We start from the raw sequence: 12046 nt of genomic DNA on the forward strand, positions 1-12046 counted from the left end.
TGAAGCTTTAAACCTGCACCACGGTAGAATGTTTTTTTTTCTTCATTTTACTCCAAAATAACCTTTCAGCATATTGTAATTCAAGTTTTCTGAGAGAAAACTAGACTAGACTGGACTTGCTAATAATAAAGGAAACCAAAAAAAGTCGTGGAAGGTCTTATATTTTAGGTTAGGTTACATCCTGTTCACACATTGCCTTAAAAAACCCTGATTAAAATCGTTTTAAATACGTGTAAAAACTTACACACAGTCCTAAAATCCTACTTCCCATGTTTTAATACCAATCAAGGCCTTATTTTTAGATGAATGAACTCAATGCCTTTCAAGACTTTTGAAGGCTCTGTGGGAACCCTGGTATGTGCTTTTTTTTTTAACCAAGGTCAGTCACAAAAATGATTACATTTTTCCCAAAATGTTATCTTTAAATAGCATCTCTCCTACCACCTAATGCCTCCACCTGACCTCCACCTCCTGTCAGGTCAGGACTCCTAAATATCACCACAGACTGGACTCATTTCCTTAGTTAACAAAGCTGATTAAATACTTTTACACTTACTAAAAAGATGCATCACTCTGAGCATTTATGGCCAGTTATGGGTGAATTTCTACTTTGAGACACTTGATGAATACCGGCTCGGCGTTTGCTGCGTGCTGAGAGATAAACCCACCTCCGCTTTGACGAGAGATGGAGGAAGTGCGTGTAAAAGAAAGGACACCGTGTCAGAGAAGAAGACAGTAGAGCTGAGAGTGTAGTAACAGTAACCTCTGGGGAAAACAAACACATTTCTGTGTGCGTGTGTGTGTTGGCGGGGTGGCGACTGTCCAGTGATAATAGAGCTTTCCAAATGTCTCTCGCCTCATTACATCTGCGGCGACAGGGATCCTCGCATTCAAACGCTGACCCAGGCCAAAGTTCACTTGCCGTTTCCCAGTTAGCGTGTGTGTGGTGGGACACAGCGAGGCTCCGAGGGTGAGATACAAGATGACAGCAAACCTTCGCAGAACAAAGTGATGCTTCTGTCTTTGTGTGAGTGTGTGAGAGGGAGAGGAAGAGGAGGGGTAGAGCAGCCATGTCTAGATTGCGACTGCTGGTTCAGTTAAAGATGACGCACAGTCTCTCTGTTTCCACTCAGTGGCTTTAAAGGGTCACTTCACCCACATAAAAAAAATACATTTTCTCAGTTACCTCTAACCTGTACAACAGGTTACATCCTGGTTGTATAGCTCATATATGGTGAGTGCAAATGAGGAACAAGAGCTGGAAGAGCCTCCAATCTCCCAAAAATGGAGTAAATCCTTAATGAATTGAAGTAAATGGGGTCCAGGTAAACATCCGTTTACAAACTCTCACACAACTCGTGCAGTTAAAATCAAAATAGTCTAATTTTTCCAGTCGTTATAAAATGTTTCATATCTCGCTTTATAATGATGCGTGGCTTGGTTATGGGAACTTTTGTATTTCTAACTATGGCAGCTACACAGCGGTCGCGAAAGTCATTTGCAAAGACAGAAGCAGCTGTGTATTCATGAGGAACATTAGTTCGGATTAGATCGATTAGAGATGATTTTTTCAGGACATTTCGGATTAGGTCTCGTGGGACGATCAACAATCTGAAAGAGATTTAGCGAATCGCAATAACCTTTAAAATCAGCCAGTCCTATAAACATTATAACCGTCAATGCCAACATCCTTATCCAGAACAGACTTGCTTAGACAAGTTTCAGATATAACAGTAACATTAGCATTAGTTGAATGTGCCCAAATACGAATCCTATCCATTTTAGCACATTGAAATGGATGAAACCAAGACCAGTCCTTAATTTGAAATCAGGAGCAGGAGTGTTAAAACTGATAGCTGGGCTGCACATTCCCTGAAATCAGCAACAACAGAAGAATTAAACACCTCTGCTTAAATGGTTTAGTGAGATATTCTGTCTTATTATTAATTTATTATACAAAGTCTATCAGTGTGGTCCAGTTCCTTCAGTCTTGCTGTCATCGAGCTGAGAGGCACCTGATAGCTACATAGTGCTTACATTTTCATTACTGACCATATGTCATCATTTTAGTGTCTTAATTTTTGCAGCAACAATATTATGGCCAATGAGGCACCATTTAATATTTACATTTTGAAAAATTAATGAAATGTTATCTTGTTTCTTTTCCCGGTTATACCAAAAATGCAGCCAACCGAACCGTGACCCCAAACTGATGTATGCACCGAACTATGGCTTTTTATACCGTTACACCCCTAATGTTATAGATACGACGGCCAAAACTACAAAAAATAAGATCCAAGTAGTAATTAACTGGAATTATACTTTAATACCCGCTACACATTTAATTAAAAACTTGAATTTCAACCTCAGAGCTCTATGTATACCCATACCCATATCATCATCATCGCTGTCTGGACAGTAGTAGTGAGCCGTACTGAACCAAACAGTGTGCTTAGAGAACACGCAGACGTTACTGTTGAATAAACTTTTATTACAGCACACAAATTAAAAACAACAAATTTAGGAAAACAGCATCTCAGTCAGGGCGTCTCACTGAGAACAATGACAAAAAGGTAAAGCAAGGATTCCTTTGGATATCAAAATGTACCCTCTCTCCACGTCTGTGGAATCTTTTTTATTCCAATTGAAATCATCATTGGCATACAAGCAGCGTTATGTAAATCTTTAAAAATCCCGATTTGTGCCATTATACCAGGAAACAAAAGACCTCAGACTGATTCATTATGTTCACATCCACACAAAGTTTCTTTTGTCTCACATGAGATTATGTGAAACATTAGTTTCATTTCATATTATATTAATGACAATACATTAAATTGTCAAACATTTACCTCAACTGCAGAGAGCCAGGCCTTTATCATACCATATTTTACAACCCTGTTACATTTATATACAACTCATTTGCACCAGCAAACAAGTTTTGAAGGAAATGTAATGCTGCCCGGATTTCATTTTCTATTAACATAATGAAGAAATTATTATGTTCATTAACATATCTGGCTAGTGGCAAAATGTTAGGAGCATAATTTAAATACTTCATATTGAAATGTTATAGAAGGTGTCTGCTAGAACATAATTCTTTATATCTTAACCATGCAAATGAGTGGAGAGAAGGTACCAACAAAAATCACTGAGCTCCTCACACTGTACTCAACTGTGTTCACCAAGTAAGCAACAAATGCAAATTCAAACGCTTATTATTAATTACATATTTACTTTAGGTGTTTGATGGAGGTGCATATCACAGTGTCAACCTCCAATTTGATTTGTAGCAGACAAACTGCTGCAATATTTTCTTTACAAAATATGCAGTATATACATTGGCATTTACAAGCAACTTTTTCTTTTTTTTTTAAAAAAGGCAAAAAATTAATCTAAAAAGAAAGAAAAAATAAGTTCAATCAGTTTCAGTGCAAAAAATGCCTGCTGAAAGTGGAGCACAGACCCAAAACATAAACAGAATAGAAACAGTCTCATTATAAAATGTTTTTGTCATCAGGAGTCATGTGCGGGTTTTTAGAAGAGCATCGACCTGCCTGCAAGGCTGTAAAGCCACCAATTCATTATTGCTGTGCTTTGTGAATATACTGTATATGTGGGTTACGAGATTCTAAAGCTTCATTTCACCCTGAGGAACAAAAAGACAGAATTTAAGAATGCAAGTTATTGAACTGTTAAATATATATGTATATATATAATCACCGATAACATCATTTCCCATGTGGGCCTTGTTGTCTTGTAAGCATGAATCGAGTAGTTTGGGTGGGTTGTAAGACGAAGTGTAACCTTAACCCGACAACTGACAGGATTTACAGAGGGAGGAAGAGGGCATGCACTGATGTCACCTTTGACATGATGTCACCTTTGACACGATGTCACCTGACCACCCTCACCACCACCACTGGCCAAACACTGCTGTGGCTGCTATGGATGAGTACAGCTGTGATACTGGGAGGACTCTTGCACAAGCAAAGGTCATCAGATTCAACAACGATGTGTATGACGTGCCAGTTGGTCCGTGGATGTTTAGACCCCCATCTCCACCTGGTATTAACATGTGATCTCTATCTGGATAATGATATGGAACTGTGCATTTACACGCGCTATTAAGAGATGTTCTCAGCTAGGTTCTTCCACACCGTGAGCGGTTCCTAATATGCAAATTAGGTAGGCGGAACATGTAGACGGACACAACCATGGCGTGTTCCCAGAACAAAAAAAAAACAATGTGGGAGACTCTTGAGGAACCGTTATGACATATAAGGTTAGGGTCACCGGCTGGGAGCCTTCCTAAAGCGCAAATCATACTTATATAGCCACATAGCGTGGCCGCGAGTGTCCGCGTCACGTAAAATTCATCACCTATCCTTGTCCGAGCAGCCCATCATTCATGCTCGAGTCGATTGCATGTTAATACCAGGTGTCAGTTTCCTGGAACCGTGGAACATTTCTCATAAGGTGACATCACATGCAAACCCTCCGTTAGGATTCATGCAGCGGTCACTACGACACTCCAAAACCCCAAATCCTCATCAGCTCCTTGGAGCCTTTGCTGACCAAAAACCCAGATGAGTCCACCTGTACAATCTAATACAATCCAGTACAACAAACCTGCAATGACCAGGCCTATGTCTGCATGAATGTGTGTGTGTTGTTGTAACGGATTGCATTATCTGGTAAAGTGTGGTGTTATGCTGTCCAAGATGGACCAGATAACTTAACTAAAAAAGCCACTTTTCTGATTTCCAGCCTTGTTTTTGACATGTGCAGAGAACATGTGACGAGACTCATGTTCAGTCACTGTGAGGCTCTGTCTCAGGGGGGTTGGCTATGTGAGGCAGAAAAGAAGACCAACAGCAAGCAAAGCCACCAAGGAGTTCAACAAAACTTCACTTTTTTTCATGAACATCAGTCTTTCAAGACGTCATCATCCATTCATCTATTCCATCCATCCATGAGCTCAGCATCATGTTGTTTCTGCACACACGCAATACGCAGTAACAACAGTTGAAGTATTGGGACAATGAGTTGAACTTGATCTCGGTCATCTGTCTACTTTCCGGGCTTGATTGAGCCCCTGAAAATTAGAAATGTCAACGTCATATTCGATAATCGTACAACTATACCAGAAATAGCCACGTTTGCGAATGCTCCAGGGAGAATAAGTTAAATCGGTTAATACAATGTTAACACACGTTTTCAGTGGAGCAGTTTATGCTCTGACACAGCAGGCTTATATACAGTTGCATACCGGACTCAACAGCTGTATCGGTTTCCTTAAAGGTCAGCTCTGTAAGGACCGTCTGGGATTGATCAATGGTGTCAAAAGAAATTGTCAAAATTAAACAAAGTTGGAGGCTTTGGTTAGTTCACCAAAGTCACACAATAACATTAAAAAAACTAACTGATCGAGGCAGCGGTAGACACCAACTCCTGTGTTCTGTGAGGTCAAATGACTTATTATTATTTCACCAATATCTTGATCTCTGTAGATTAAACAATTATTTTGTTATTCTTCTGATTGAAATGCAAGAAAATGCATTCCATCGTCATCCGAGTGTTCAACTTGTTGAATTTATAACATGGGTTTCTGATAGGACAAAAAGGAAATGCTTCATCCCCTTCGCTTGCGGCGCAGAAAGCGGTGACCTTTGACCTCATTGTCCCAGTACTTGTGAGTGTCACACTTCCTCTGCTGTACCGGTCTCCCTCTGCAGCTACAATCATTACACTCTCACTAATGTACGAAACATAATTTAGGTTGTCTTATCATAGCCATTAAAAATACTTTACAAACATTTTACTGTTTTCATTCCTGTGAAGTCCAGTAAACTGTTTAGTATGTGTGTGTGTGTGTGTGTGTGTGTGTGTGTGTTATTTACATTGAGTCAGGTATAACAGTAAGGAGAGGATATGACTTTGTGTGTTCCCTGCATGCCTTGTACAGTGTATGTATTGCTGTGCCTTTATGTGATGTGTGTGTGTGTGTTTGTGTAAGCTGTCTATCTGTCCCTTTTGTGTGTCTATGTATGTGTGTGTGTGTGTGTGTGTGTGTGTGTAAATTCCCTGTGTGGTTCTTCTGTATGTCACTGTCATATTGTGTGTTATCACTTCATTACATGTGCAAACATCTCCTTCCTCTGCGAGTGTCTTGGCAGTTCAGTGTGTGCATGTGACTGCATGCATGTTTCATTCTTCACATCTCTTTGTGAGTGTGTGTGTGTGTGTATGTGTGCGTGTGTGTGTGTGTGCGTGTGTGTGTGTGTGTGTGTGTGTGTGTGTGTGTGTTTAGGAGGACATGCCGTTGACCAGGCTCCTCAGCTGTTTGACCACAGTCTCTATCAGTTTCTGTTTGTCTCTGTCGTTCTTCCTGAACTGAGAGAAGATGTTGTTCTTCTTACTGGTGTCCTTCATCCTGGACAGAGAGAGAGAGACAGAGAGACAGAGAGATGATTGATTTGTCACTTACTTTTTTTCCAGTCAATCAGTTACATCAGACACTGATATATCAGAATTCAATCTGGATTGGTAGGATAAACTATGTAGTACTGTTTATTGGCAAGAATCTGACGATACGATTTCGGATACCATTTCGGCCGCTTGTACCGGCGATCTAGTTCTTTCGGTCATGACCCAGCCCTCATGACCATAGGTGAGAGTAGGAACGAAGATTGACCGGTAGATCGAGAGCTTTGCCTTCCGGCTCAGCTCTCTTTTCGTCACAACAGTGCGGTAAAGCGAATGCAATACCGCCCATCGCTGCTCGGATTCTCTGGCAAATCTCACGTTCCATTGTTCCATTGTCCCATTGTCCCCTCACAAGACCCCGAGGTACTTGAACTCCTTCACTTGGGGTAAGGACTCATTCCCTACCCGGAGTAGGCAATCCATCGGTTTCCTGCTGAGAACCATGGCCTCAGATTTAGAGGTCACAAAACATAATATCCCGATATTCAATATTTTCTTACACCCCTAATACTAACAATTTCTGGTGCGTTTGCCCGTTTAGTTCGCTATGTTTGGGCTGGTGTTAATGCTGGTAATCAAACTCTGGTGTGCACTAAACACCCGGACTAAGACCGCCCGAAAGAGAGGGTCTCAGTCCGCTTCGATGCAGGCTTTAGTGAGGTTCATTCACTGTGTGAAAGCAAAATGAACCAATCATAGGATTTTGTGACGGTTTATATATCTGATTTTAACGGGACTTCAAAAGCTAAACTACAAATAAATCCATCTCCTGACTGTGAACTCTTAATGTCTAGTTCACACTACACGACTTTAGCCCTGATTTTCCACTCTGCAACAGTTTTTGAGCTCTGTGACAAAAGCTTTGCAACTCATGCAGCATCAATCCATGAGACCACTAGACAAGTTTTCAACAAGTTTCGCAGTTTAACCAAATCATGTGCACACAACTAGTAATGCGGGGCATTTTATACTGTAGAGGAGGTAGAACCATGTTTAGATTAATAGAACATTCATGGAGAAGACCTAAGAAAAGCAGAGAGGAAGCTGAACCTACCCCCTGTAGACTCTGAGCAGCAGCAGCAGAAAAACAGCAGAGAGAAGATTCAGAGGAACAGAAGAGCAAACATGAAACCAAAACACAAGGAGGAGGAGGGTTGTCATAAATTGCATGCAAAAAATATTGTAATTAAGGGCTAGTAATGTCACTTTGGATTTAAAATGTGAGGGTGCAGGTCATATCCATGTGGAATCTCTGCCTTTTTTCTACTTTCTTCGTGTCAGCTCGCTGCGGCGTGTTTTTTGAGACGGATACGGAACAGATATGACATCATGTTACTCAGACTACAACAATAAAAAGCAGTAACTTCCTTCTACCTCCACATAGACTCAAATGAAACAAATATGTAAATTCTGGCATTAAAAAATTGATTTAAAAATCCTAAAAACAAAAAAATCGCGATACATAGGTGAATTGACCAGTGTGTACATATCAGATGCACTCACTTCTCCAGTAGAGCCAGAGCAGTGGCTGGGTTCACTCTCAGGTATTTGGAGGTTGGTTGGCCATAGTCTGCCAGGTAAGTCGACCAGTCCCACACCATGAACAGATCCAGGAGCTGTAAAACACACAGATATATACAACACTCAGACATACAGCAGAACCTCACATCAGAGAAGATTGAGGCCGGCAGCGGGTGGGAGTTTTTGATGGAGGAAGGTTATGAAGAGACAGATGTGATCATTTTCACATACACTTCCTACAGTATATTTGATGTGGCATAATGACTACAGTGCTTGAGCCAGGATTGTTTGGGGGGGGGGTGATCCAATACTCCATCCAAGAGAGATAATAAACAATATCGTATTCGTGGCGTTCGTTCCATTATCTATTCGCCTCTTTGCATTGACTTTGTATGAATGGTGAATAGTTCCCTTCGCTCTTGGTGTGAATGCTCCGTCAGATTGAGACCAGAATCGGGATATGAGAGGACAGAAGTCACCCTCACCATCTCCCAGTAAGGTCACAGTAATCCTGCAGTAGATACCCTGTGCCTGTAGTTATTACAGAAACCTGCCAACATGTGTCTTTAGGAGCCAAACCAAGCAGAGTGAGAGCTGTGTTAAAGCCTGGTCAGATAATGTGATGACGGTAAACACTTGTGTATCCTGGGGTCACTGAGACGTAGAGAAAAGACAGAAGAGTGAGAGAAGAAGGGAGGAGGTTCTGCTGCTTAACATGATGAGTGTTAAGTGTGAACAGGAACATTTAAAATGACCCCCCCACGACCCCTGGTTAACCTGATGGAGATGACCCCCCCACACTCACACACACACAGTGTATGCTAATGTCATAGGGTGAAACAGCTGGGTGTTTGGGTCATGCTGAAAGAGCAATGAAAGAACAGCTTAGTGATAATAGCATTATTCAGCTGACTGAGAGACTCCGACACACAGAGAGAGAGAGGCTTAGCGACAATGCCATTATTCTCACCTGGAGCTAAGTGATGAGCCACGAGCAGCAGCCATCTTACTCTGACACTCACTGAACTCTCCACACTTAACCACAACTAGCAAGATCTAGGTTCTATCAGTTCTATCTCTTCTGATAACGTAGTTGTGTGCACACACACACACACACACACTGTTGTCCTGTGCAGTGACATTATTTGTGACATTTCAGGCCCGTTCACTAAAGCCCGACGCATCCTGGATTTATTAAACGGATAACAATAGTGATATGTATTAGGGCTGTCAATCGATTAAAATATTTATTAGTTGTCCATAGTTAATTAAGATTAATCTCACATTTTTTATCTGTTCAAAATGTACCTTAAAGGGAGATTTGTCAAGTATTTAATACTCTTATCAACATGGGAGTGGGCAAATATGCTGCTTTATGCAAATGTATGTATATATTTATTATTGGAAATCAATTAACAACACAAAACAATGACAAATATTGTCCAGAAACCCTCACAGGTACTGCATTTTGCATAAAAAATATGCTCAAATCATAACATGGCAAACTGCAGCCCAACAGGCAACAACAGCTGTCAGTGTGTCAGTGTGCTGACTTGACTATGACTTGCCCCAAACTGCATGTGATTATCATAAAGTCGGCATGTCTGTAAAGGGGAGACTCGTGGGTACCCATAGAACCCATTTTCATTCACATATCTGGAGGTCAGAGGTCAAGGGACCTCTTTGAAAATGGCAGTTTTTCCTCACAAAATTTAGCCTAACTTTGGATTGTTATTTAGCCTCCTCTTCGACAAGCTAGTATGACATGACAATGGATTCCTTAGGTTTTCTAGTTTCATATGATACCAGAATCTTCACTCTAACTTTAAAACTGAGCCCGCTACAACCTAAAAATCCCAAGTTGCGTTAATGTGTTAAAAGACATTAGTGGCGTTAAAACAAATTTCCCTTTAAGCGTTTTTATTAACTTTGACAGCCCTAATATTTATTGATATTATAATCCCTTTCTGCAAAAAAGATCCCCCTAAATGTTACACAACGGCCCTTTAATTTCAGAGTCTCTATCCGTAGCTATCTACAAACAAGCAGGTGGCGGCAGGAAGGAATGTCTTGGCCTTGTGCACTGCCAAAATTATTTAATTACTGTCCACGAATTAATCAAAACGTAGGAACAATTTAATTAAATTGAGGCCACAAATTATTACTCCTGCACACAAATGAGTAAATCGTGGCTTTGATATATATATAATTTGTCGCTCTATGGCCTTGCCTCGTCGGAAGTCCTTGTAGCGACTTTGCTGAGTGCAGAGTCATCATCACTGGTGGAACCGATGGCCAATCCAACAACAACAAAAGCCAAACTGGACTTCTACTTTAACAGCTGAAGTCATGCCAGATCAACGTGAACTTTACATACTCGTGTTTGGATGTTTAAAAGAATCTGATGATACATCAGTACGATATTTTTCAGAATGTGATCTAAGAGTTGTCTAGGTGGTGAGGACGTTTTCCTTCTATGCCTGTGTTTGCTCAGTGTGCAGTAAATCCTCTGTGATATCAATATAATGCAACCTGCGGAGGATTAAATACCCCCACAGAACCATTTCTACTTTAGAACCATTTCTCAATATCCAACCCCACCCAGAGGAATCTCATTCACACGTCTCCACTCTGTCACAGACATGAGCCCAAATGCACTGAAGACAACAATCAGTGCGGTCTAGTCGGATTCTGCTGGGCGAGCTGAGTCATGTTATCATAAGAGTGGAAATAGTAAACACTTCTGGAAAATATTCAGCTTTTGGCATCGGAGAGATCGAGAGAGATAGGCCGTGTGTGTGTGTGTGTGTGTGTGTGTGTGTGTGTGTGTGTGTGTGGGGGGGGGGGGGGGGGGGGGGGGGGGGGGCAGTCAACTGGGAGTCATTATGTTGAATGTTAGCTCCAAACTCCAGGTTGTGTTTTTCAGGTTGGTTGGTGGGGCTGGGTTTCGTTTAAAAAAATGACGATGCCAGTATCAATACCAGTTCTGACAGACTGTTTCACTTCCGAAACACGTTCAGTAAACATTTCAACTGCAACCGAGAAGTGACGAAGTTTCATCCAGTTGATGTCTAGGGTTAAGCTGAGGTGAGTGTTTATGATTAACGGAAAGAGCCCAAGCGGAAGAAAAACAAAATAAGGTGTGTGTGTGTGTGTGTGTGTGTGTGTGTGATTTCCCAAAAGGATGGTGTCAGATAAATCATCGTCCCTGTGACATTAGTTCACGGGTTGCTGTGAAACTCCTCGGTTTCACCTTTACATTGAAACAATAAGTCAGGGCGTTCTGAAACTCTAGAAATCCCTCTCTGCTTTCCTTCCCTTTATGCACTTGTGAAGCTTCACTTTGGACGTCTCCCGTTAGATGCTATTGTCTCATTGACTTGTATTGTTTGGTATTAAAAGGAGTTATAATGGAAGACGAGTCTATTCTCTCCGTCACTATGGGCTTGTCAGCGGAGACCGGTGGTCCAGAGGTGAGAAAAGGTAAACTCTAGGTCGGAGCAGATCATTTTTACACCAGGTCTTACTCACATGTTTACACCTTAAAAAGCCTGTATGATGTATGATGACTCTATACAGCCCCTGTCACACATGTTGGCCAGCCGTTTCTCAGCGTTATACACAAGGGTATGACGTTCTTAAGGTGTGTTCACTCATACAGATACAAATACCCTTTTTCCACCAAAATTAGCACGTATATGTGAGTTTTTTTTAAACACGGGAAAACCTGCGAAAAATAGCCGACAGACTACTTTCCCATTGCCAGTAGACGAGTAGCCTTTCTGGGATTTTTCGACCCCGTTTTCGACGTCATTAACGTGCCGGAAAACAGGGTTAGTAATAGGGCTGTGTATTGGCAAGAATCTGATGATACATGGGTTACGATTCAATATATTGCGATGTTTTTAAATCTAATTTTAGGAAAACTGTCATAGTATAAATAACAAACCACCATATGCATAAAATCTGAGTATAAAAAGTTTACTTTTTGTAATGCAATCAGAACAGTGGGATCTGCATTTGCATTTATCAGTCC

The 12046-nt window shown here is 41.1% G+C and overlaps 1 protein-coding gene across 4 annotated transcripts in view; it reads right to left on the reverse strand.

Moving 5' to 3' along the window:
• Positions 1–5832: 5832 nt before the first annotated feature.
• Positions 5833–12046, reverse strand: part of exoc6 (exocyst complex component 6) — a 42363-nt gene continuing 36149 nt past the window's right edge. For 2 of the 4 annotated variants that reach the window (XM_037754765.1, XM_037754767.1), the window contains 3 exons: positions 7993–8105; positions 7544–7555; positions 5833–6436 (listed from right to left, as the gene is read on the reverse strand). In XM_037754765.1, coding sequence (XP_037610693.1) covers positions 6310–6436; positions 7544–7555; positions 7993–8105 — 252 coding nt within the window. In that variant the 3' untranslated portion in view covers positions 5833–6309. The remainder of the gene's footprint in view (positions 6437–7543; positions 7556–7992; positions 8106–12046) is intronic. The other 2 variants (XM_037754766.1, XM_037754768.1) reach the window with 1 other exon arrangement.

Source organism: Sebastes umbrosus, chromosome 20 (genome assembly GCF_015220745.1).
Source record: "Sebastes umbrosus isolate fSebUmb1 chromosome 20, fSebUmb1.pri, whole genome shotgun sequence".
Lineage (NCBI taxonomy): Eukaryota > Metazoa > Chordata > Actinopteri > Perciformes > Sebastidae > Sebastes > Sebastes umbrosus.